At 36.8% G+C, this 26,382-nt stretch overlaps 2 protein-coding genes, 1 long non-coding RNA gene and 1 pseudogene across 3 annotated transcripts; 2 read left to right on the top strand and 2 right to left on the bottom strand.

Moving 5' to 3' along the window:
* Positions 1–760: 760 nt before the first annotated feature.
* LOC104597432 (large ribosomal subunit protein eL31) lies at positions 761–4,104 on the bottom strand. The gene is made up of 2 exons (XM_010258955.3): positions 3,946–4,104; positions 761–1,299 (listed from the first exon to the last, which is right to left on the bottom strand). Exons 1-2 carry the CDS (start codon positions 4,029–4,031, stop codon positions 1,020–1,022), a joined length of 366 nt encoding a protein of 121 aa, XP_010257257.1. The 5' UTR covers positions 4,032–4,104; the 3' UTR covers positions 761–1,019.
* Positions 4,105–11,926: 7,822 nt separating this feature from the next.
* LOC104597433 (uncharacterized) lies at positions 11,927–20,755 on the bottom strand. Its single transcript, XM_010258956.3, has 12 exons — positions 20,025–20,755; positions 18,156–18,358; positions 17,848–18,045; positions 17,129–17,200; positions 16,521–16,616; positions 15,575–15,654; positions 15,345–15,420; positions 14,223–14,433; positions 13,686–13,882; positions 13,281–13,386; positions 13,035–13,124; positions 11,927–12,852 (listed from the first exon to the last, which is right to left on the bottom strand). The coding sequence occupies exons 1-12, from the start codon at positions 20,557–20,559 to the stop codon at positions 12,104–12,106; spliced, it is 2,613 nt and encodes an 870-aa protein (XP_010257258.1). The 5' UTR covers positions 20,560–20,755; the 3' UTR covers positions 11,927–12,103.
* Positions 20,756–21,678: 923 nt separating this feature from the next.
* Positions 21,679–22,609, top strand: LOC148790114 (putative receptor-like protein kinase At1g80870 pseudogene; annotated as a pseudogene).
* Positions 22,610–22,730: 121 nt separating this feature from the next.
* Positions 22,731–23,376, top strand: LOC148790113 (uncharacterized). The gene is made up of 3 exons (XR_016078476.1): positions 22,731–22,869; positions 23,008–23,120; positions 23,238–23,376. It is a non-coding gene; the product is annotated as an uncharacterized LOC148790113 (long non-coding RNA).
* The last annotated feature ends 3,006 nt before the right edge of the window (positions 23,377–26,382 follow it).

The raw sequence follows: 26,382 nt of genomic DNA, 5'->3' as shown, positions 1-26,382 counted from the left end.
TTTCAAATGTATAGGATACATACAAGTAATTAACCCCATAAAATATTACAAAAATGACAAGAAAACTAAGAAAATTTTAAATACAATCAAGTATATAATCAGTTTGGAACGGCAAGAACAAACCTCGACTCAATGACTATGTTAGGTTAATTTAGTTGTGTAGTAACTTCACACTTGTGAGAGATTTTTAATTTTTTTTCTACCTTGGCTCCATGGGGGCACACAAAAGGGGTAGACCATCTTCCAAACTCAAACCCCCCGCTCCCCAACCCTCATGCAGAAATCTCCTTTTCTATCAGCGTTCTGGGTCCCCCTCACGGATTTTTCTTGTGCAAGTGAAAGTAAGAAACAGATATCGTACCAAACACAACCTGGCTACACTTTGAAGCCAAAAGGTTATATAGGCCATTACTGGTCTAGCATCCAATCCAGGATTTTTGGAGGGGTGGGAAGGTACAGACCTAATTTTCACCATTTTTTCCAAATGTGGGCGCTCCCAGTCTTAAACATGATTTCATGGGCCGTCAGCCTGCCCATATTCCCAAGGCTTCCTTGTGTCCAAATTATTTATAACAAACAAGGATATAATTAGTAGAAACTTGGCAAAACCCTCGTTAAACCAAGATTGGGACCGGGAGTGAGACAAAGAGTGGCAGGGTTTGAATTCACAAGAAACTATTCCCCTTCTTTCGGGCAATATAATGATACTAGGCCCCATTTGTATCTCTTGGAAACTGTTCAGTTTTACAGGGAATATGAATGAACGATAAAGCAGAAGCTAATTACACTCCATAATCGATATTCAAATTGTTAAGTACCAAAGGTACAGATAAACAGTTCTCAATAAAGGGGAAAAACTAAACAAGATAGAGTTCTCACAATACTCCAAGTTACATTCATTTGGCGGCAGAAAACCCTAATGTATTAATAAACAAAACCAGAGTCCCTGAATTGAACAAAAATAAGATCAAAAATTTAATTTACCTAAAAAACCCTATAGTGCGGTAGTGCCAGCAAGTTCAATCTTCTCCTTCAATGACCTTGGTACACAAACCCTTGAGTCCTTCAGGTGGAACTTCTGCTACTGTTACCAATGAGTAGAGCTCCTCCTTGGCATCTTCTTCATCATTCCTCTTTCGAGCAATGCGCACCCTGACACGCCTTGGTACGCTCCGAATCCCACGACTCCATATTAACTTGTTCAGCTTCACATCCACTCTAACATCTGTTGTCCCCATTGCCTTCTGGGCAAACTTCCTGATTTCCTTTATGGCCTTGGGAGCCATCTTCTTGAAAGTGCTGTGGACAGAAACTAGTTCATTATCAACACTAATGTCATTGGGAAAGCACATGTCAAGTAAAGGGTATCTAACATGTGTCTGAATGTCCAGAAATTCAGGCCATACCATCAACACGTCCATAAGCAAAATACTACATATAGGAACTTAAAATGTTTAAGATGGATCAGAATGAATCAGATTATTATGCTTAAACAATAATGATCGGTAGGGGTGTCCAAGGTTCGGTTAACCAAACCATGGACAATTTTTGCAAACCAAACCAGTCCTGCCGGTTTTTCAATTTCTCCAAACTGAAACTGAACCGGTACCACTGGTTAACCGGTCCATCAGTTTTGGTTTTGACCGGTTTGGTTCTTCGATTTTTCAGTTTTTTATATTTATAATATATATTATATAAATATATGTATAATATTATATATTTATAAATATAATATATGTATATTATTTATATATAATGCATATATATTTATATATATAATATAAAAAATATGTGACATATATTTAAAATATATATAAAATATACATATAAATATATACATACTGATTGGTTTGGTTAACCGTCAGTTTTTTTCTAGGGTAACCAAAAACTGAACAGGTCCTTCGTTTTTTCAAAAATACTAAACTGAAACCAAACTGATCAGTTCGGTTAACCGCATTTTCTGGTTTGGTTCTTGGCTTAGTTCGGATTTTCAGTTTTTCATGGACACCCCTAATGAATGGTCAGTTCATAACACATCCACCTCATCATGACTCTTGCCAAGGGCCCGTTTGGTAAGTCTTTTTGGGAAGATCTTCTAGTAGCTCTGACAGTCAAAAGACGCAATGAGCTTTTGCATGAAGATCTGAGCAGCCCGAAGCTAGTTTGGTAAATACAAGTTTGTGTCTTTCCACACGAGAATAAAACGCGAAAGACATGAAAAGCTTCATTTGGAGCTTCTCTAAATCAGCCCAAAATGGCCTTCTTGTGTCTTTTCGGTGCTCCGGCTTTTGGCGGCTAGATCTTCCACGAATCAAATGGGAATAGACCAAAAATTAGTTTGCCTGACTTGTAAACAGCCGAAAGACCATGTGGAAAGGAACGCCAAACGGGCCCTAAGTTGCTGACTATACCCGTGGATAATGGAACAAAACACAAATACAGACAATGATTAAAATATCAATACAATAACCATATTGGGTGCACAAATAGGTCCAAAAAGTAAATCATTCTGAAAGAAGGAAACCAAATGGTTGCAGTCCACAAATAGCATTGCCACTCTACATATAACATATCTCAATGGGTCTCAGCATACCAAGGTAAAATGAATGATTTATTCATTCACTAAATGGAGTATAATACTTTCAGGAATGGAGACAGTGGACAATAGTTCATAATAGCATGTTTTCCAGAAACCTCTTGCATCTTTTTCAAGATATCCACATCTCATCAACTTTTAGTTACTTTTGTCAGTCTACATACCTCAATGGGTCTCAGAATATCAAGGTAAAATGAATTAATTATTCATTCACTAAATGGGGTATAATATCAGCAGGAATGGAGGCATTGGACAACTGTTTCCTAATAACACGTTCCCAGAAACCTCTTGTATAGTTCTATGTTTTTCAAGGGATCCACATCTCCTCAAACTTGTTACTTTACTCAGCTGCTAGCATACAGGGTATTTGAAGGGAAAGTTTAGCTAAAGGACAACAAATAAGTTTCAAAGAACTTGGGGTTGACAAAATCTCAACGAAAAACCTCCTTAGCTCCACCACACCACAACCCCCACGGCCCCACTCTAAAAAGAAGGGGAAAAAGAGAAGAAAACAAGTTCACGGGAAACAGGTCTCAGCAAGTGGGTAGAGACACAATCATCAAGTGTGATAGACTTTGTTGAATATATGATTCCATTAATTCACATAAATTGTATTATATTATTCCCAAAAATTGTCTAGCGAATATGAATTTCAAGATCAGATAGTACTACTCGCAGACAATGAAAAAAAAAAAAAAGCACTAAAGGTGCATGTTAACAAAATAGCCTTACAAATTAGTATAGAAACCAAACATTAACAGAATAATGTCATGAATCCCAATGCCTTTTAGTATAGAAACCAAACATTAACAAAGTAGCCTTACAAATTAGTACAGTTGGAACAAACCAATCATAACCAAAGCCCGTCGGGACAGTGGTAGGAGTAGCACTCTGAGTCAGTGAATGCAAAAGCTCTCCCCAACATGCTTATCGTTAAACTCAACTTTATTCAATTATAAGAACTTACAACAACCTATAAAGCTGGAACGAAAACAAATGAACTAGTAATAACAAACAACAAATGCTCGTCGTAAATGTTCCTAAGACCATTAAATAATTTACGTTCAAATAAACATTAACAGTAAACGAACAACAGTCCAATAGAAGAACAAAGTCTTATACAACTAATTCGGAAGACAATACAATTTCCTAAGTTCTTAGAACTACCAATTGACAACAAAGGATAACAGACTCAAAACATCGGGGAAAGAGCATTGTATAAACAAATATGAACAGAATCACCATCACTATGAGATTTCCGAGTTTTGGGGTAAAAAATTATATATCTAATCCAGTTATGACAGAAGAACGAGAAGAAAAAAAGGAATGGAAATGAAGATCTTCATTACCAGCCATGCAAGCGCTTGTGGAGATTAACGGTGTACTCCCTCGTAACCACCTCCTCCTTTCTTCCTTTGTTCGCCTTCTCCACCATTGTTGCAGCTCCCTTCAAGCCCAAACCCTGAATTCTTACGTCTTGGCCGCAGAAGAAACCCTAAATCTCGAGTGAAAAATATATATCAGCGAAATCAGATCATCCAAAGCAGACTGGCCTCGCTTTTCACAGGAAATGACGTAAATGCCCTTTTCTCTCTGCACGTGTCCTGATTTCTCTCCGGACTAGAACTGTTAATGGATCGGGTCTATCTTCCGAGCTTTCTGTGTAATTGTGTCCCAATTAGTAATTGGATCTAGTCCGCAATGTTTTAAAAACCGGGTGACCCGCTTTTCCTTCGCATGTGTGATTCATGACGTTTTCTATAGTTTTATTTTATTTTATGTTTATTTTATATCATGGTTTTTAAAACCGAACCGGTCAGGGGTCCGGTTATCAGGTCAAATGGTCGGCCCATTCTGACTAAAAAATAAAAAATGGTCAAAACCATTTAAACAATTAACCGCCCGAGTCAGCGATTTATTGACGAAAATCAACGGTTTTTGAAAAAAATTCAATTTTGGGGAAAATCGAAACCAGTTACCTGACTGCTTCCCACTTTTTCCGTCCGACCGGTTTTAAAAACCATGTTTTATGTTAAAATTTATTTTTTTTATAAATTCAGAAGATTAAAACTTGAAATTTGAAATTGGAATAACTTTTTCTTTGACAAAATTAACGGGTAAAAGCACCTTACTTTTGCATTGCATAATCACAAAAAGTTACCATCCCAATCTGACCATCGAGTGTGGGTTATGACCTCCAAAATTTTTCTTATAGTTATAACTTGAGACCATTAAATGGTTTAATGGTTCAACCGCTGGGGTCACCAAGTCAACGGTTTCAAATAAATTTTAGATCTTAAGTTAGGGTTGTTCATAAGAAGACCCAATCTGACCAACTTGGACCAACCCAACCCGAGTCAACCAGGTTTTCTTCAGCATCAGTCGGTTTTGGGTTATAAAACATGTGTGAAAACCGAAACCAACCTGAACCAAACTGACTTAGTAGTTAGTTCCTAGTTAGTAGTTACAACCTACTTAGTTCCTACTTAACTAAGTTGTCTCTATCCTAGTTACAACCTAATTTAATTTCTAGTCTTCTAGTTAGGAATGACATTAATGGCAAGCATTGTAAGACAACTAGACAAGGAATTTTTTTGGAAAAGTTTAAAGAAAAGAATCAAAGGATCCTATTTCTGTGGTCTTTTACACCAAATAGGCAACCAATTACAATTAGAATTAGGTGTCCTTTTTTACTTAGATTAGAAGGTTTCTTGAAATATACAAATTTCAGTATTCTTTCTCTAATACAGTTTGACTTTCTATTTTCTTGATACATAAACTCAATTTTTTATGTGCTTCACAAAGTTATTGGCCTGTTTTCTCTTAATTTATGTGCTTTCCTTGCTCGATGATGTTGCTAGCTACTTCTCTGACGTCCAATCTACCAATTTATTACCATGGTTGAACTTAGAGTCGAAACCGACCCAAACTGAACCAACCCGACTCAAATCGACCAGGTTGGTTTTGCTTAACACAGGGTCGGTTTCGATTTCAATTTCAGATAACCCGACCAGGTCGGATCGGTTGGAAAAATCTCAATAAACCGACCCAACCCGACCTGTGAACAACCCTATCTTAAGTTAATTTGATGGGTTGTTTATTAGTGTGGCTATTTATTTTAATAAACGTTATTTATTTATTTATTTTTTATCTTAAAAAACAAGAGAAGTTTCCACCAATGCCTATGTGATGCTGACCTAGCACTATTTTTTCAAATAAACAGTCACATGACCAAACACTATTTAGGTTGCAAGCTGAATGATCTTATTGACTGGATCGACAACATCGTAAAAACACTGGTTGGGTCAAGAATGGTTCTTGCCTGTTGGAACGGGTGGCCGTAGGCCCTTGATTTGGAATCCTCAATGTGTAGGAGAATCCACTAGCCATGTGAAAAGTCACATGTTGATGGAGTAGCTTAATAATATCATCCCTGTGAACACACTACAACACACACCTATTACAGTTTTTATTATATGTTATTATTTATTTTTTAGTAAAAATAAATTTATTTTCTATAAACTGTTTTTGATTTGTTCACACGGGTAGAACAATATTAATGTTGGTGAAGTTTATCATTGGTAACGGCTCTTATTTCCTCTTTCATAGGAGAGACATTGTGACAATTACCTATAAAAGGGAAAGAGTAGAAGTCTCAAATGCACCGACTGAATATCCTCTTTATTGGAAGGCTACCAAAACCTCCAAGAAGTTCAGAATTCTCTTTTTCAGACGCCAGAAGAAAGAAAAAGGCAGATTGGACAGTTCTCTATTTTCAGACGCCAAGGGAGAGAAAAAGTCAGGTTCAACATTGATTCTTCTCCAAACGTTTTTCTTCACCTACGTCATTACTTCACTTCATCACCCGGCATACAAAGTTTTTTTTCTCCTTTTAACATCTATTAGTGAGCCATTTTTGAATACGACGAAGAGCATAATACACTAGAAATTCAAGCTCTCGCATCTCCAAATTGCAGCATCAGAAAAGCATCTCCAAATCATTTTTCGGTTTCGTCTTTCATTCCTTACACTATCTTTGATTTGAGGAGCTACGGTGATCAAAACGCCCAAAGGTTTGAGATCTCTATTACAAAGATCTATCCGGGTATTTTCTAAACTTTTTTTTATTTAGGGTTCCAGCCCTTTGAGAAAACATTCAGGTAGTATTTAATAATTTTTTTAATTAATAACCTGAATTCTTGTTGCTTGGTATGATTGATATCTTTACCGAAGCCTATTATGTGCTATTGTATGCTAAGCATTTATTTTGTGCTTCTACAAATTTCTTTGCTTTATCTTGGGTAAAATATTAATATTGTTCTTATAGAGCAAAATTTAATAGAGCTGATTTCTTTTTAGGATTCTTAGTTAACTGTTAATCATAGTTACATTTCACCATTTTTTTTTTACTGAAAATAGCTTCTTGCTCATATCAGCTTGCCATTACACTATAAATTTCATTTTATTTTTGCTTGTAGCTTCCTTGTTTATTCATAGTCATAATGATTTGATCTGCAATAGCAAATGAATTAAGCAAAACCGAAAAACTTAACGGCAGTAACTTTCCTCTCTAGAAACGTTGGATCAGACTTATACTAGATCAAGAAGATGTTGAATACATATTAGAACAAGATGTTCCCTCTGTTCCTGGTGATGATGCATCATTGGCTGTTAGAAAAGCCTGTCAGAAATACCTAAAAGATAATAAAACAACCCATTCTTGCTTGTTAACTTTTATGGAACCAGACGTTGAAGTCTTGTTTGAAAAATATAGGAATGCTAAACAATTATTTGATGCAGTTAAGGAAACTTATGGAAAGGTAATTGAATCCTATGTTCAAGTGTTAATAGAAAAATATTATGCTTATAAGATGAAAGATGGAGATTCAGTGATAGATTATATTAATAAGATGAATGTTATTGCAAAAAAATTAACAGTAACTGAGAATCCTATCCCCAAAAAAATTCAGGTGTCTACTATATTGCATAGTCTTCCAGACTCTTGGGAAAATGTGGTTGTTGCCTTAAATCTTTTTAGAAGAGACATTAATATGAAAAACCTACTAACCTTGCTAGGCCTGGAAGCTGAACGAAAGAGCAAAAAGGCATAATCATCATCATTGATAGTTGCCACTAATCCAAATGAAACTAACAAAACTACTGAAAAAACTGAGAACCATAAAGGTAAAGGAAAGAATTATCATAATAAACCTAATTTTTCAAAGAAGTTCAAGAAACTAAAGGCAAATGTTTTATTTGTGGGAAAACATGCCATACCAAATATAATTGTTATCAAAACAAGAAGAATAAAGATAAGAATCATAATAAATCAGCAAAGAAAAATATCATTTGTGTGGTTTCTGAATCATTACTTACTGATATTGATTATGTTGATTGGTGCATCGATTCAGGTTCTTCTTGCCATGTATGCAAATCCAATGAACTATTTATGGAAATGAAGGACATGAAGCCTGACGAACATAGGATCTTCATGGGAAACAATACCTATTGTGATGTACTAGGTGTTGGGAAAGTGAAAATAGTCATCAATGAAAATACAAATATGATCTTAAATGATGTAATGTATGTGCCTAGTGTTAGGTAGAATCTTTTGTCTGTACCCCTCTTGGATGAAAAGGGTTTTAAGGTTCGTTTTAGAGGAGGAAAAGTGTCAATTGAAAAATATGGGAGAGTTCTATTGTTTGGAACTAAATCTGATGGTTTGTATCATTTATCTATTAATAAAGTGAATGTCTCTTCTGCTTATTTTGATTGTGTGTATAATGTGGATGAAAATGTCTATATATGCCACATGAGACTTTGTCATATTAATAAAGACAAAATGATGAGGAAGTATTCAAGTGGCTTAATACCTAAGATGGAAATTAACTTTAAATACTGTAAACCATGTCTTGGTGGAAAAATTATCTAGATTATCATTTAGTAAAGGAAGAAAATAAGAAGAATTGTTAGATATTGTGCAGTTAGATGTTTGTGGTCCACTAAATGTCAAGACACACAAGGGAATGAAATACTTTGTGACCTTTATTGATGATAGCTTTAAATTTGGATATGTTTATTTGATTAAAAGAACATCTGAGGCATTAGAAAAATTTAAAGAATACAAGTTAGAAGTAAAAAACTAATTAAAAAGAAAAATGAAGATATTAAGAAGTGATAGAGGTGGTGAGTATATATCTAATCTATTTAATGATTTTTGTATACAAAATGGAACAAAACATCAATTAACCATGAGTTATACTCCACAACAAAATGGAGTTGTCGAACGTAAGAATAAAACTCTACTTGACATGGTAAGGTCAATGTTGTCACACTCCAATCTAGGAACACTTTTATGGGGTGAAGCATTAACTACAACAATTTATATTCTTAACAAAATACCAACTAAAGTGAGTAAATTGACACATCATGAAATTTGGACTGATAGAAAACCAGACCCATATAATAATAAAATTTGGAGTTCTAGTGCCTATGTTAGAATTCCTAGTCAACTAAGAAACAAACTAGATAACAAAAGCATAAGATACACTTTTATAGGATATTCAGAAAACAACAAAGGTTACAAATTCATAAATCATAAATCTGATGGATCTATTGAATTCATAAAAAGTTGGGATGTTGTGTTCTTAGAGAACCAAATAAAAGATGAAAACGATAGTGTCTTGACTCAATTATTTGAAATAGAAAAGGAAGACGTACAAAAAGAAACATATACAACAAATAAATCACCTAAGAATGATACATTAGGAAAAAATCAAAGAGAAAGGTTTCCCTCTTCCAAATTGAAAGATTATTATACCTTTTTAAATGAAGAACCATTAGATGATCCAATAAGCTATTCGGAGGCTATGGATGCACCCGATAAAGAAAAATGGAAAGAAGCCATAAATGAAGAACTAAATTCAATAAATAAAAATCAAGTGTGGGAATTGGTAGATTTGTCTAGTAATAGAAGACCAATTGGAAGCAAATGGATCTTCAAAAAGAAATTAAAAGCAGATGGTTCTATAGAAAAATACAAGACTAGGCTTGTAGCAAAGGGATATACACAAGTTGAAGGTATAGATTATGAAGAAACTTACCCACCAGTAGCAAGGTTTACTTCCATTCGAATTTTAATGTCCTTAGTTGCACATTTTGATCTAGAATTATGTTAGATGGATGTAAAAACCGCTGTCTTAAATGGAAAGCTAAATGAAGAAATTTACATGACACTCATAGAAGGATACATAAGAGAAGGGCAGGAAAACAAAGTATATAAATTGAACAATCCTCTATATAGACTAAAGCAATCGTCTGGGATGTGGTATTATACATTTCATAATTCCATCACAAAACTTGGGTTTATCCCAAATCCATTCGATCACTATGTTTACTCTATGAATAGTGGGAGTTCATTTATTATACTCTCCTTATATGTTGATGATATTCTAATAGCTAGTAATAATATATCTATGATAAATGAAACAAAACATTGGTTGAGTATTAATTTTGAAATGAAAGACATGGAAGATGTTAGCTATGTACTTGGAATAAAAATATGAAATATAAAACATTATCTCTTTCACAAGAAAATTATTTACAGACGCTACTTAAAATGTTTAACATGACAAATTGTAATGGAATCGATACTCTATTACAAAGGAACTAAAATGTCTAAGGACATGTCACCTAGAAATGAAAGAGAAGTAAGTTATATGAATAATGTTCCTCAAGACCTGATTTGTTTTATGTTGTTAGTCTTGTTAGTAGATTCCAAAGTAATCTAAGAACTGCACATTGGTCAGCCATTTAAAGAATTTTAAGATATTTACAACAAACCAAGGATTATAGACTAACATACTCTTGTAATCAATTAGAATTGATGGGTTACTATGATGCTGATTTTGCAGGAGACTCGAATGATAGAAAATCTTCCTTCTAGGAGGAGGAGCCATTTCTTGGGCAAGCAAAAAGCAAGGTTGTGTAGCCAAATATATTATAGAAGCTAAGTTCATATCTTGCAGCACAACAACATTGGAAGGAATTTGGATAAAAATATTCTTGGAAAAATTAAAAATACCAGGTGCAACTGAAGGAGCTATCGGAATGTTCAATGATAATGAAGCGGCCATCAAGACGATAAAGAATGGAGAAATTGGTCCAAAAGGAAAGCACATTGACTTGCAATACCGGTATCTCCATAATATCTACCAATGGAATGAGATCCTGGTAGAGCATGGGCCGACAAATGAGATGGTTGTTGATCCATTGACAAAGCACATTGGAGTTAGTGATTTTAAAAGGCACGTGGTGTCAATGGGATTGAGAAGCAACCAAACATCTCGGGCCTAACTGGCCAAGTGGGAGATGTTGGAATGGGTGGTCATAGGCCCTCAATTTGGAATCCTCAACGTATAGGAGAATCCATTGGCCATGTGAAAAGCCACACGTTGATGGAGTAGCTTAATAATATCATCCCTGTGAACACACTACAACGCACACCAATTACAGTTTTTATTATATGTTATTATTTATTTTCTAGTAAAAATAAATTTGTTTTCTATAAACTGTTTTTGACTTGTTCACAAGGTGGTTGTTGGGTCTAAGTTGGATCCATTTCAGCCTTTGACTAAGTCAGCAAGAGAATGTTTGGCTTAAAATGGGCTGAGTGTTCATGTGGTTTAAAACCATGATTGAGACACTTGTCTCAATCCAAAGGGTTAGAACAAGATTAATGTTGGTGAAGTTTATTCTTAGTAACGGATCTTATGTCCTTTTCCATAGGAGAGACGTTGTGGCAATTACCTATAAAAGGGAAAGAGTAGAAGTCTCAAATGCACCACTGAATATTATTTGCATTTTATTTTGTCACTATTCTATTATTGTTTTTCATTGCCAAGGTTCAATATATCGATACACCCTGCCAAGGTTCAAACCTACTGATTATATAACATAAAATCCCAAAAAATAAAGATTATATAGTAATGATATATGAAGATCTTTCTTTTTTCTCTTGTAATTTATTGGAATTCGGATTTCCACCTCTCAGGATTGATCCTCGCAGCCTTACAGCCGCACATTGATAGCATTTGTAGTTGTATGTTTTTATCATTCACGAGAGATGTTCCTAATGCACGTCTGCAAGTGCTGAGTTTTTTAACAGCAGCATTTGATCTCAGGTCTCTGTTACAACGAGTCAAAGATCCTACCTACCAACTGAGCCATCCGTTGGTGAGCAATGATATCCATCAATCCGTTGTGAGATTTTATTCCCGAGTAAATTGTTTAGCCTTTGCATTTGGAAAGGTATTGCATTAAGCTCGTCTATGGGCTTAGATAATTTTGCTTTGTTATTTGTTTTATTTAGGATTGACAAAGCTTTGTTGATTCTGTTAATGATAAAAACAAAACATTATAGGAGTTTCAAGATCAAGGCTTCCTAAGCTCCTAGTGCTATGCATACCACTGAGTATATACAAGAAATAAACAAAACCCTTGCCTAGTTCAAGCATGAATGTTGAAATAAACAGTATAAGATTCATCTCTTAAGCTCACCAATGGTGTCAGCAAGAAATTTCTCCTTTCCCCCTTTGCCATAAAGCTGATGGGATGATACTCAGCCATGCCTCTTTTCGATATAAAGCTTGCTGCTTGCTTGAATCCAACATCGGTAGACTCTGACTGGCAGATAAGTTTAATGCTTGTACTGGCATTATAGTTCACTCCACCATACAAGAAACACCCCTTGTGGCTTTCTGATTCCAACGAAATGGTGTTGGTCTTCCCATCTAATCCTGCAACCACCCGGAACACAGATGACCCCCAGTCATTGTCATCATTTGCCACACCAAGTTTGTTATTTGGTCCTTGGTGCACCACCACCATTCCTGGGAGATCAAATGGTTCTAGCATGACTGACTTGCCAACAGCATCCATTGGTGATGAGAAATCAGAGGAATTCATGTCTTTGGGTACAAGTCTGAAGGTGGCATGAACAGCAGAATCCGTGCCAGACTCTGGCAAATTCCCCATTGTAATTGAATGATTGGAATTTGTGAAGACAAAGGTGGTATCATTGGCTTCCTGGGAAAGAGAGATCAGCTGGGAATTGTATGTGGCTGGAATTGCAGTTATCCAGTCGGAGAGAGAACTTTCTGTTCCTGTTTTGATGTCCCAGTCCCCATGGGTAAGGCCAGCTAGAAGGTAGGGGCCAAAAAGGATTGCCTGAATAGAAGCATACTCAGGTCGGTCATCTGAATTTCATAGAAAAAGGAATGTCAGTTGTATTCAAATACAGAACATGCACCTTCATCTTCTCCTAGCCTTGCATCTAGATAAATGAAAATAGTGGTTAATATAAATGTACAGCAAGAAAGTATGATAGATACACTAGTAAAGAAGGAAATATGGACATAAAGAGTCTACAGTGTGCTACCTTTTATGGCCTCTGTTCTTAAGCCAATGGGAAGTTGCAGAGTCAATTTATCACCATCACTCCATTTCCTATTAACTGACAGAAAATTACCTGCTTGTGGTTGTGGAACATTAGATGATTAAAACATTGCTTTTCTAATATGATAATGAGATCCAAATAAAATATCAGAATTAACATATCAAGGATTAAATAGGAAAATGAATGCAATGTATTATGAGAGAAAAGGAAAGAAAAGATAGTCCCTGCCTGGTACTGGTAGAGGCAAATCCTGTGCATTTAATGTTGCCTTGGCACCGTCCAAATACGTCCAAAGTGGGATCCGCAAATTTAAGATTGAGGATAGGTCTGGCCCCTACATGAAAAAGATGCAAAACGAAACTCAGTTAATGATTGCATAAGCCAACTAAATACTGGAATACTTGTGCAGAGAGAGAGAGAGAGGCAGAACCAATAAAGAAGAATAACAGCTAAATTACAGAAGAAAGAATGTGAAGAAAAATATTAAGTTCCCTTGGTGTTCTTTGTAAGAACAGTTAACCCAATAGCGTCTCAAATCTCAATTGCAATAATTAAAAGGAATAAAAGGAGAAAACTACATCAAATTCCATTGGAGTTCTTCATAGTTGAACACAAATAATTTCTCTTACTGACCCCTTTTTTAGAAACTGCAAATGTCACTCGAAGGTAAGGATCCCACGAAACAACAGGTTCTACTTTTTGATTTAGCACAATTTGTCCAGATTTCCAATCAAGAGAGCTTGATATGAATTGGATGACATATAATACTGCAGTTTTCCCCTCCTCCTCAAAGTATATGGAATCTCCCAACTTTGAGAATGACTCGGTTCCTGGAGAATAAAGGGCAAAGTAGCATCAGTAACCCTTGAAGTCCACTTACATATCAGCAGGTAAGGTGTAGTGATAGCAATCTACTCAAACTTCCTCTGTCAAAACTGAGAAGGCGAAATGGACATTGGAATTCCTTCCTTCTATTTAATAATATGTAATGTCCTAAAAGTTTAGTCCAAGGGATCCAAAATCATTTAGTTCCCTAGAAAGCAAAGTGCACCATCTCTGACCCTGTGTGGAGTAGGTGGAGCATCAGATCTGAAACTTAGGCAATCTACAGGGAATCTTCAACAACGAGCTTTAATGAAAACAAAAGCATGTAGGATGCAGATTATGAACCTGTCCCATAACAACACCAAAAAGTGTCAAACTTTGTTCCCCAACCATGATAAGTTCGGGCTTTGGAAGCCCCAGGTTCCTGAGGTAGCATGTAGATCATCACTCCAGGCTCCCTTCCTCTCTGGATGCTAAGCACACCATTTGTCAAAGCCCTTTCATAATAATCTGCATATGCCATTTCCTTTGTCCATCTAAACAGGTTGCGAGAAATCTACACAAAGAAGCAGAAATGTGCTTACTTTTATACATAAGTTAATGAGACCATGGAGAGATAAATGTAAATGTTACAATATAAGTCAAGATTGAAGACAGAATAGAGGCACCCTGAAGCAACCAATGCAGTTCTCTTGATTCGACTATTAAATTGTAGAGGATTCAAGAGGAAGTTTCACATGCTGTGTGGAACTGTGGATGCATGTTTTTCGATGTTGCAACATCAAAGCAAACTGATCAGACCAAAGTAACATTGTCACAGGGTGCTTATAAGCCAGCCCTGGCTTATAGGACAGACTGTTGGGTTATCAAGAAATAATGTAATATAATGAGCATAACCTATATTGACGATGTTGAAAAGAACAAGTGGCAAAATTAGGAAGAATAAAGTTAGAGATGAATGCATCTGGGGAAACCTTAGATGTATCCCCAATAGGTAACAGAAAGGAAAGTTGTCTCAGTGTAGTCATCTGCAGGAAAGATCAGTGTCTGCACTATCGGAAACTAGTGGCCAGATGCAAGTTAGGAAACCCTAAAAGAATAAGAAGTCTCAAAAGGATGCCAGTTAGCTCAAAAGAATAAGATGCAAGTTACAATGACCAAAAGAATTTTGCATGTGGGAAAGAAAATAGAAAGATAACGTGAATTCATATGTTTCATTTAACAGAGTTAGTATAATGAAGACAAGAGGTAATCCACCATGCAACCTATACTCTTTAGACCTCTGGCATTTCTTAATATCCCAATGGCTCATACCAAGAAACTGCGAGGTGAACACGACATCCTGACTTTCATGCTCTGAGTTCAATGTATGTCTGGTAATATCACATTGTTTACGCTTATGCAAAATAGATCAAATATATATTATGCTTTCAATCAGAAAAATTAAAATAAAATGAATTAGCACACCTTAAGCATGTTGTAGGTCGTGCAGGTCTCTTCATTTTCTTTGCCTAAAGTGGTTGCTAACCGTTTTGGGTCTCTCCTGCACGTAGTAGTGGGAATGATTCATTAAATTGAAAGCACATCTAAATGTTACAACTAATGGTTGCCACTCAATTTCCATCAGAGAACTTAATAGTAGTGCAGGTGGCAGGGAAAATTGTTTAATGAAGGAATTTGTGCTTAAGTGTGCCAACCAGAATTCACTAGCAGATGTCCCCCCTGTTGCGTAAGCATGAGAAGAATTCACAATTTCCATAAAAAATGTACCTATTGCCTGTCACAACAAATTACATAGAACATAAAAATTCAAATGCCATAACAAAAAATGGCCACGAAACTAAAAGGTTGAAAAAGAAAAAAGGAACTTCCATCAGATTCTAACTTTTGGGGAAAAAATACAGTCATAAGTTGAAAATGACTAAAGAAGATGCAGTTAAGTCCCAGTACCAGAAGGAATGAGAAAAACCTCATGGAAGCTCACATGCTTCTCATATGAAAAGACGAGTTAGGAAAGCTAAAACAAGTAAATAGGTCTGTATTACCGAAGTTAATGATATTAAAAGTAGTTAAATGAATGGCAATACCATAGTAATGATGGAACCAAGGATAGCAGTGAGGAATATGTGAATTGATAGCTACCATATAACAGCCTTAAGTACATGGTAACAAATAACAGACTAATGCTGATTATATGGTCTGTATCCAGCAGCTAAGGAAGGATTTAGTGTATATTTGTCTTTTGGTTGCCAGAGAGGCCTCTAACCGCTTGACATCACTCTAGAGACGTCCAGCATTCTCTGAACTGCAAGACTTACTGAACGAAATAAGAAATTTCACATGCAAGATCAACAAATGTTTCTATAGCATGGTCTTAGAACTACCAACTAAGGCTGCATTTGGCATTCCTTATTTTATGGACTTGTCTCCTTTTTGCAGTTAAAATGCTCCATAACACTGAGTTTTTAATTGCAAAAAGGAGATAAATCCTTATTATAAGGAATGCCAATGTAGCCCAAATCATGTTCTGTTGTGGATTGAAAGAGAACTAGCAAAATGGAACCTGTATGACAACGAAAGAGGTATTCAAAAAACATTTAGACAACAAAAAGATAATATGTAAACTACTCTAAGGTCATGTACCTTATAAAGTGGATCGCCAGTCACTTCGTATCGCATCTGAGATCCAATAACAACTGGAATATGTGTATTGGCATGAAAACCAGAAATGCTATCAACCTACAAGAAGCAATGCAGAGTTTCATAAGGTAACAAAATTAAGAAGAAAAACATTGATGGCACAGTAAATAAAAACAGGGCAGACAGCTCCTGGACTGGAAGTGGTTATATTGAAGAAAAAATCCTAATAAACACGATTATATATTGAAAAAATATATTGCATGTTTATCTTTTTAAATTGATTTATTTATTTGCCTTTCCTGTCATTAGGATCAGTTTTTTTGGTTTCTTTTTTTGTTTCGTGTTTTGTTTTTGGCCCCGGGGGGGGGTGAATGTCACATACCACGAAATTTAGTTACTTAAAAGACTAAAAATGCTGCATTGTTGACATCATTTTAAGTGGGAAAAAAACATTGGTACAGGATAGCCCTTCCTATTTGCTAAAAAGGATAAAATAACAACAGGAAACAAGAAAGGCAACAATTATAGTTTTCCTTTATGTGTTCCTCATGAACAGATTATATGGCAAGTCTGTAACACCAAGAAAATATGGTTAATGATCAAATAATTACCTCTACTGCAAGCAGACCTAGAAAGCATGGTTTGTCAAAAAGGTGAGCTAATACTAAATGCTTCTGATCTCCCTGCAGATATTACAAATAAAAAGTTACATTCAAACCCTGGAGCCTACAAGACATTGGGAACAAAGGAAAATATCAGAAAGATAAGTAAACCTACAGTACCAATAAGCCAATAAGAATACTGAATACAATAATATCAATACCTCCCTTATTGTGTCATTTAAGAACCTCGGGTGCAGCATAACATTCCTGAACTATACACTTTCCTCTAAATAGAATTGTCTCTAGTACAAGCTAGTAGAGGTTATTTTTCTAGCAAGCTACTGCAATATGAAAAAGTGACTATGCAATCTTATAACTTTTTACTTGATGATAAATCCTATTAAATCTATAGGTGGAAGAATCCAGCTGTCCGGTGGTTCCCTTATATGATGTAAAAGGCACAAAGCTAGTTAGGAGTCTACAAAACAAGAGAATAATCAAAATGAGACTTCAATGTCAGCATTATATCTATGAAGTTTTCACATGATAAAGTTTCACACAACGAACCTTCAATAACATAATATCCAACTTAATTAATTCATGTAAATTATAATCCCTTCTTCTCCTGTTAATGGTTAAGTCAAAACAGCACAGCTGATAAACTAGTAATGTTGGAAAAAGTGAAAACTCGATACAATTTCCACAGGACTAAGATGCATAAGTTTTACCGTAATGCTGTACAGTTTATAAAGGACATCATTCATGCCACCAGTTTCATCATTCATTGACCTCCAGTGCTGTTCAATAGAGTATTTTGATATGACATTTTGCACACGGTGATAGAAATACTCAGCCATCCAAACCACCATATGTAAAGCTTGATGGTTTTCCCCCAGTGAATATTGATCCAAAAGGCCCGCCATTATCTATGAAAACAAACAAGGCTAAAGCTAAACTTAAAATAATTATGGAAGTCTTCCAAATCATTGACAAAAAACTCAAATAATAATATTACATCAAGCAAAGTTGGCTCTACCTTGTGAATGGTGTAGTATGGTGCCCACACTGGTTGCAGAGATTCAAGACGATCAAATAGCTCAGTTGGAAAAGCCGAAAGGTAGCCAGTGCCCATTTTCTTCTGACAAGCATCAAGTGCAGAAACCACCATAGACATTTTCTTGTAGAGAGTATCATTGTGAGTACTAGCCCACATTTGCGCTGAAGCACTCATGTAATGTCCTTCAAGGTTAAGAAAGTAAATTATATACACCATGTACAATGACCTTCAAAAAACACAAAGGAAGCATAAAATTTTTTCCATTAAGTTGATAGCTGTGTCAAAGCTCATGCCTAAGTCTCAAATAGCAACAGTTTAGGCCAGTCCAACCAATTTTATATCCTATTCTGCTTTTAGGTGATTTCCGGAAATCTACTTAAGGACTCAATAGAAGAATGAAAGAGAAAAAAGAAGGGGGTCATAAAGAACCCCTAAGTAAGCCAATTCAAAACCTCACCACTTCAAATTTCAAAAGGTTAGAAATAAGTCTTAACCTACCCAATCCACCTCCCCCCCCCCTGCTTAACCATACACAACCCATTTGATACTCATATCAATTTTGTTTGGTTATTTGCTTGCTCCAAACCTGTTTAAATGACTTGGATTCTCTAAAGTTAAAGCCTATAATACCTAACCCAAATAATAATAAGATAAGATTTTAGTTAGGCCACTCTCTTTCCTTCCCCTTTTTATGTATTGAAGTTGAATGCTTTCCTCCCCCCCGCCTTCATCCCATTTTGCCAGACTAGTTAAGGCTTACAGTTAGATATACTATACTGGAGGTGCAATGAGAATAGTTCCTTTGCATCTAAGAAAAGCATTTGCAGTCATTTGATAACATCCGAAATGGCTGATTCCTTTAGTTAAGAAGTTTTTAAGGAGGTTATGAGCTTCTTAATGACCGAAGCTGAAGTTTGGTTGATTACTATACCCTCAAATATTGTATCCACTTAAAAGCAAAACAATAAGTCAATCAGTTCGGCCAGTTCATCCATTATCAAACAGCCCCTATGATGAAGAAAGCTAATAGAGTAGAAATTAAGGAAATTCCAGTTGTTAATAATGATCATATGAAGTTATAGTAGTACTTCAATCTATCTTATAGGATCATAATTCCACTGATTGTGGGTAGAACATTTAAAGAAATCCAGCTAGCATAATAAAACAATAAATTGATGGTAAACAATGTGGACCCATAATTGATGGGAGCAGAAACGTCAGTATGGAAATCCAAGGCTTTTGCTTTGGGAAAAGAAAAGAGTTTATTGGAGATCAAGAGTAACCAATTTAAGTAAGAGTAGTCGGTGAATTAAGAAAAATTCATTATACAATTGCACTGAACTCTGTTGGGGAAAAAACAGCTGGCATGTTCAAGACAAACGATGAAACTTAGAGGTTAGAATTGGATATGGCCTGGCTTGTCAATGGAAAGATTTCCAGGGATAAGCATTTTCTTCTCCCCTTGGAAAATGGGATTGATTTCTTTATCTTGGACTAAGATGAGCAGTTGAAAACAGTCAAGATGTTCTTGTCTTGGACTAAGATGAGCACTCTGCAGCCAAATGCAGGTTAATGCGATAAAGATGGATGAGGATTAGTAACACCCAGAATTCGAATTATTCACAAGTAAAAGGGGGTGGCAGGTACATGTGGCAATGTAAGCATCCTGGTTTGTGATAAAACGTTAGATGAATGCATCAACGATCATGGAAGCTTACTTCACCATTCTACTACCATTGTCACAATCTATTAGGCTCAAAAAGATCTACATCAAACAATAGAAACCATGAAGCAATCAGTTGTAGAAAATGAAGCAGAAAGTAAGAAAGGCTAAAGGACTAAACCAACCTACAAAATGACCCCGAAGCTCTACGTCTGCAGCCTCCCATCCTCCGTAGGGTGTCCCTGGTGTCGCCAAGCCTGCTGTCTTTCTGAAGCTCCAAACTAATCTATCAACGTCCAACATCAACAAGTACTCCAAGTTCGTCTGCTGTGCCTGCCCATGCATTGAATCTGGGTCCAATGTCACGTCGTGCAATGATAATTCCTTGAGGAAATTCCGTCCCCTATGGCCAATTTTACCCTCCGCCGTGTGCTTTCTCCGATACATCATCGCCCATCTTAACTCCTCCTCCGCTCTCAACATCTTCCGAGGAAGCAGATTCATCCATGCAGAATCATCAGTTGGGGTCAAATGGTAGTGGGAGTGGGAATACACCTCATTTTTCCATGTTTCGTTCTTCGACGATAAGAGTTCATACCGTAAAGTGTGGGACGAGAGTTCATTCAGAGTGTTCGTGCAGTACTTCCCAGCAACAGAACCAGGAATAAAGAACCCAGAAGCCATTAGCATGAAAAACACAGAGAACACCGAGCTCTCCATTTCTTTATCCAGAAACCCAATAGAACAACCCCTAATTTCCACTAAATTCAGCACCTACAATGTAAAAATCACTCACCCACCAAAAAAACACACATTTTTCTCTAGAACTCAACTGACACAAAGAAGCAAAAGCTTAGCTTGTTGTTCAATTACAACAAGAACTGCTCAGTGTCCTATTTATAGAATCTAATCAAGTAAGAACTAAGAATCACGAAAGTGAAGTTAAACTAAGCAATCTCGTGAAAGTTAAGAATGACGTCGTGTAAAATAAAAGCAAAAGAACTCAGAGAAAGGTTAACATAGAAACCCGAGTTAGAGACAAATTTGGAGTCAGGGAGGGTGGATTTATAGAGTGACTGATACAGGTTAAGGACTAAGAACGTCAGATAGAATTCACGTATTCCTCATTTCCATGTCGTTTTCTTCGTTTTGACCGAGTCCAGAACTTTTTCGCCTATTTTCGCTCCTTTAAAGAGGAAACGGTTCTGCTCACGGTGGATGCTAAAGCCACCTCTTATCCGAAAGTAGAAAAAAATTTCAGAAACAAGGAAGCATGGCCTTGTCATCCACTAGTCACCATTGACCAACAACTTAGGTCAGCTTTTCTGGTGTTTTTCAAACTCAATGGAATCCTTTTCCGTTACTGACTGCACGGCGAAACGTCGGATCGCCGTTTGGATTTTTTATCCATGAAGATCATTGGAACTGTTTTCCCCCCCCTCAAAATTCGTCCTACGAAAGCGAAATTGATTCTTTGGAGCTCAAATAGAAAATTTATTTTTTCAAGTATTGATTGTTTGATCTTCAAATTTTTTTTTAAAAAAGCCTTTAAAGAGTACAATCACATATAGTGATCTAGTCCATGATTTGTCTATTTGGATAAACATCAAAAAACATGTAGGCGTTTTCTTCGGCATTCAGCTTATGCTAGACGGGAGACTCTGACCGAATCCGTTTGGGAAAGTTCAAATTCTGGTTAACGGCCCAATTTATTGAAATGCAATATTGAAAGGTGAGGTGAAAGATAGTTTATGGAATCTTATCTTATATATATATATGTATGGAAGCTTACCGTAGCTCCACTGTATCTTGAATGATGTTGCATGATATATAACACGTGTTCATACTATTTAAATGCATGACGGACACTTATCATTCTCCATGCTTCTTTGTCTGGCTCTTACCATCTCGGCTTCAGTTTTGTTCTTTATTGGTCTCGTCTTGTTCCTGTTTTATCTCTGGTACTCCCTCGTTGACCTCTCCCGCACCAGCCCATTCGTTTCCAGCGATCCGCTGGAGTTGCAGAGGTTCTCTTATAGGGAGCTGAAGTCGGTCACGAAGGATTTCGGTGAGGCTAATTCGATCGGGAAAGGTGGGTCCGGGTCGGTGTTTCGGGGTATTCTCCGTGATGGGAAGTCCGTCGCTGTTAAGAAGCTCGATGTGTCTTCATTGCAGGCGGAGAGGGAGTTTCAGAATGAGTTGCAGATTCTCTGCGGGCTGCGGTCGCCGTTTGTTGTTTCTCTTTTGGGGTATTGTGTTGAGAAGAAGAGGAGGTTTCTTTTGTATGAGTATATGCCCAACAGGAGCTTGCAGGAATCCCTGTTTGGCGAAGGCTCTGCTCGCCCAACTTGAATTGGGATCGAGCGCTTACCTTTTTGCATCTGGAGTGTGATCCTCCGGTCATTCATGGTGATATAAAGCCGAGCAATGTTCTGCTGGGTTCAGATTACCAGGCGAAGATTTCAGATTTCGGGCTTTCGAGGATTAAGACGGAAGGTGGGGTCGAATTGTTCAGTCAGGAATTGGGTCGGAGTCAGGAGCTCTAGAAAAGCCAAGAACTCTGGAAAAGCCAAGAGCTTTCTGGGAATCCAACTTCCGTTCCTGCACAGACTCCAACAGTTTCTTCGTGATCATCAAAGACTATGACTTTTGCGTGTCTTCTCTTTCCTTCCTTCCTTCCTCTGTTTCTTTTTCCCATTTTCAAGGCTCCAAATATTTCTTCATTGCTGAATGAACAGAGCCTGCGTCACTGCATTTCGATGCTTTATTTTTCTTTTGCTTCGTTGGGATTCCGCTTCTCAATCATTTTCAACTAGAGTTCATCTCTTTGTATTACAGATGCTGCTGTTTTTCTGTCTTCTTTGAAGTCTAAAGCTTCCATTTTGCATTACATTTCCTCGAGCTAAGATTTCAATTTCCAGCTGCATGATTTTCTGGTTTCTAGCGGAATATTCGATGATCTGAACGTCAAATTCAGACTCCCATATAGTCATCTGTTGGGTCATCCACTATGTTTCATTTGAGCCTCATGTAATGGATTGCTCTACTTTGTAGTAATCACCATTTTCTAGCTTTTATGTTTTTGACGAGTATAACATTGTTCTTATTTGATCCACTGAAAAATGGTTCCCAGTTTTTTTCTCAATACTGTTTCTTGTCTGATCCCAGAAGAGAAGGATCCATTGTACTTGGACCTGTGGCATGCATGCACGGGCCCCCTCACCGCTGTTCCTCGAGTCGGTGAGAAGGTCTTCTACCTCCCACATGGACAAATCGATCAGGTTCTGTTTTCTCCTGTATCTCTTTCACTGTTTCATTCCTGTGATCTGAGAATTTAGTGCTGTACAATAATCATTTGTTTTTTCTTCAGTTTGTATTGACTATCTAAATCTTTGTAGGTTGAGGCCTTCTCAAAGCTTGATAATGATCTGAAAATGCTCATCTAACATATACCTTCCAACATTTTGTGCACAGTTGTAAATGTTGAGTTAAAGGTCTGTCTCACTGTCTGTCTGTCTGTGTATCTTTCTCTCTCTGCTCCCCACCTTCAGTTCGAGTGGGAGGCGATCGTTATTTCGTTTTCTAATAACGTTCTTGGCCGGTTTTTTCTTGGTTTACTGGCGGAAAAGGAAACAGATAGGTGTTCGCTCAAATAACACTGCTTCCTGAAACGAAGGTTGTTGGGAAAAATAACAGAAAACAAAGCCACTTGAATTCAATTTTTTTCATATCAAAAAACAGTAGAGGTCCAAATATATAGATTTACAGCTGAACCAACTTTAGCTAAAAATAAGCAACTAAATTAGAAAGTGGATAACATGGCTCACTAACTCAAAATTAGGGCTGTTCACGGGTCGGGTCGGTTTACTGGGGTTTTCCCAACCGACCCGACCTGGTCGGGTTACCTAAGGTGGAAACCGAAATCAATCTATTGATAGGCAAAATCGACTTGATTGGTTTGAGTCAGGTTGGGTTGGTTTTGGTTTGCTCCTGTACAAAAAGGATAGAGAAGCCTAGAACTAGAAGGAAATTTATTTGAGAAGATGGGAGAGTTGGGAGAGCCAAGTTCAAAAATCATATGATGTCTTGAATTGAGGACTTGAGGGGGGCGGAGCAAGTTAGAGAATAGAAGAGAAGACAAAAGTTATCAATAAAATAGAAAGTCAAACTATTTTATAGAAAGAAGGCTGAAATATTTATATTTCAAGAAACTTTCTAAATTCTAATCCATGTAAAAAAGGACACCTAATTTTAGTTGTAATTGCCTAATGGGCTGTCTATTTGGGGTAAAAGATTATAGAAACTAGGATAGATATAATTTAGGTAAAAAATGATACCTAATTCTAATAGAAGACAAAAGTTATTAATAATGGTTGCCTTGTTGTCACAAAACACTTGAGTTGCACCTTTTTGAACTTGGCAAAAATCAGTTAACAATCTCCTTAGCCAAACTGCTTGACAAACTGATGTTGTTGCAGCAACATATTCCGCTTTTGATGATGACAAGGCCACGATCTCTTGCTTCTTTGAACTCCATGAACCTGATTCTTTTGAGTACCAAATTCCAAAATTAACAGTTCCAGCAACATAACGAATGATCATCTTTGTTGCTCCGAGGTGATGCATTGTTGGGGTATGCATAAACCTAGAGACAACGCTGATAGGGAATGCTATATCAGGCCTTGTGTGAGACAAGTAATTCAAATCGCCAACCATACTTCTGAAATACTTTGCACTCGCCATTCCGGTGCCATCATTAGCTATGAGTGTCTCATTCACATTCATGGGAGTTGGAACTGTTTTGCAGTTTAACATATTGAACATTTTCAACAAATCATTAGCATATTTCCTTTGGAAAATAAAAATCCCATCTGCACTTTGGTTCACCTCCAAACCAAGAAAATAATGCAACAAACCCAAATCTGACATCTCAAATTTTTTCATCATGCAAGACATAAATTCTTCAACAAGAGACTCACAAGATTCCATATAAATTATGTCATCAACATAAAGACACACCACCAAAAAATCAGATTTACCTTGCTTCTTCACATAAAGCGTTGGCTCATTTTTACTCTTTTCAAATCCATTCTCTTGAAAGTAGGAGTCTATCTTGTTGTATCATGCTCGCGGGACTTGCTTTAGGCCATATAAAACCTTCTTTAACCTGTAAACTTTGCTGTCATCGCCACTAACAAAACCTTCAAGTTGAGAAACATACACCTCTTCATCAAGTTATCCATTCAAAAAGGCAAATTTAACATCAAACTGGTACACAATCCGATTTAATTGTGTAGCCAAGGTTAGAAAGGTTCTCACCGTTTCAAAGCAAGCAATCGGAGAAAAGGTTTCTTCGAAGTCAACACCTTGTTGCTGAGAGTACCCTTTTGTCATCAACCGAGCTTTGTGTTTCTGTATAATACCGTTAGCATAATACTTTGTTCTGTACACCCACTTGAGCCCAATAACATTCTTGCCTTCCGGTAGATTGATCAACTCCCAAGTTTCATTTCTTTCAATAGCCAACATCTCTTCTTTCATTGCATCCTGCCAAACTTTACTTTCTGCAGCTTCATCATAACAAGTGGGGTCAGAAACATACAAAGCAAAGCTACATGAAGCATAAATATCTCTCAATGATCTGAATTTCTTGGAGGTGTTTCACTAGAGGAACTTGAAGATGAGGATTGCAAGCTTTGTTGGAGTAGATGTACTACTGTTGTTGGGGGGAGATGAGTAAATGGTTGAGTTGTTGCTACCAGCATATGGACTAGCTGGTTCTGGAGGTTCTGTAACAAGAGTTATACTAGCATCTTCTGTAACTTGTGGTGTTGTTGCATTGTCGTTGTTCCAGGCCCATGTTTCTTCTTCATTGAACTTAACATCCCTACTAATAATTACTTTGCCACTCACAGGGTTATACAACCTATATGCTTTGGATAGAGGACTATAGCCAACAAAAATGTATTTTTTTTTATTTTTCATCAAGTTTGTTGCGGGTTGGAGAAGTAACCAAGGCATAGGCTATACAACCAAAAATTTTTAAGTGGCTTACCCATGGCTTCCTGCCCTTCCAAGTTTCATATGGAGTCCGGTTCATGACAGCCTTTGTAGGTGAAATATTGAGAAGATAAACTGTTGTTGCCACTGCTTCTACCCAGAATTGATTTGGAACACCACTTGCTTTCTTCATGCTTCTTGCCATTTCAACCACCGTTCGATTCTTTCGCTCAGACACACCATTTTGCTCTGGTGTATACGGTGCCGTCAACTCCCTATGAATGTCATTTTTCTCACAGAAAACATTAAATTCATTAGAGGTAAATTCACCACCCCTATCGGAGCGGAGTGCCTTTATACAACGCCCACTTTGCTTCTCTGCTAATGCTTTGAATTTTTTGAAAGTTTCAAAAGTTTCTGATTTGAATTTCAAGAAATACACCCAACTCATGTAGCTGTAATCATCAATAAATAACAAAAAATATTTGCTTCCACCAAATGATTCAATACTCATTGGTCCACACACATCATGTACCAATTCAA

The sequence above is a fragment of the Nelumbo nucifera genome, chromosome 7 (genome assembly GCF_055504915.1).
Source record: "Nelumbo nucifera cultivar China Antique chromosome 7, China Antique-T2T, whole genome shotgun sequence".
Taxonomy (NCBI): domain Eukaryota; kingdom Viridiplantae; phylum Streptophyta; class Magnoliopsida; order Proteales; family Nelumbonaceae; genus Nelumbo; species Nelumbo nucifera.
The sequence above is the reverse complement of the archived record's forward strand: the minus strand, read 5'-3'. Positions and strand labels throughout refer to the sequence as shown.

Bases quoted from the DNA above. Each gene is read 5' to 3' on its own strand.
- LOC104597433 (XM_010258956.3), bottom strand. From the start codon at position 20,559: ATGGAGAGCTCGGTGTTCTCTGTGTTTTTCATGCTAATGGCTTCTGGG. The intron at 15,655-16,520 runs GTACATGACCTT...TTGTTGTGACAG, and splicing joins CTGGCGATCCACTTTATAAG to GCAATAGGTACATTTTTTAT. The intron at 13,387-13,685 runs GTCAGTAAGAGA...TTTTTCATGTAG, and splicing joins TTGCAGTTTCTAAAAAAGGG to GGGCCAGACCTATCCTCAAT.
- LOC104597432 (XM_010258955.3), bottom strand. From the start codon at position 4,031: ATGGTGGAGAAGGCGAACAAAGGAAGAAAGGAGGAGGTGGTTACGAGG. The intron at 1,300-3,945 runs GTAATGAAGATC...TTCTGTCCACAG, and splicing joins CACAAGCGCTTGCATGGCTG to CACTTTCAAGAAGATGGCTC.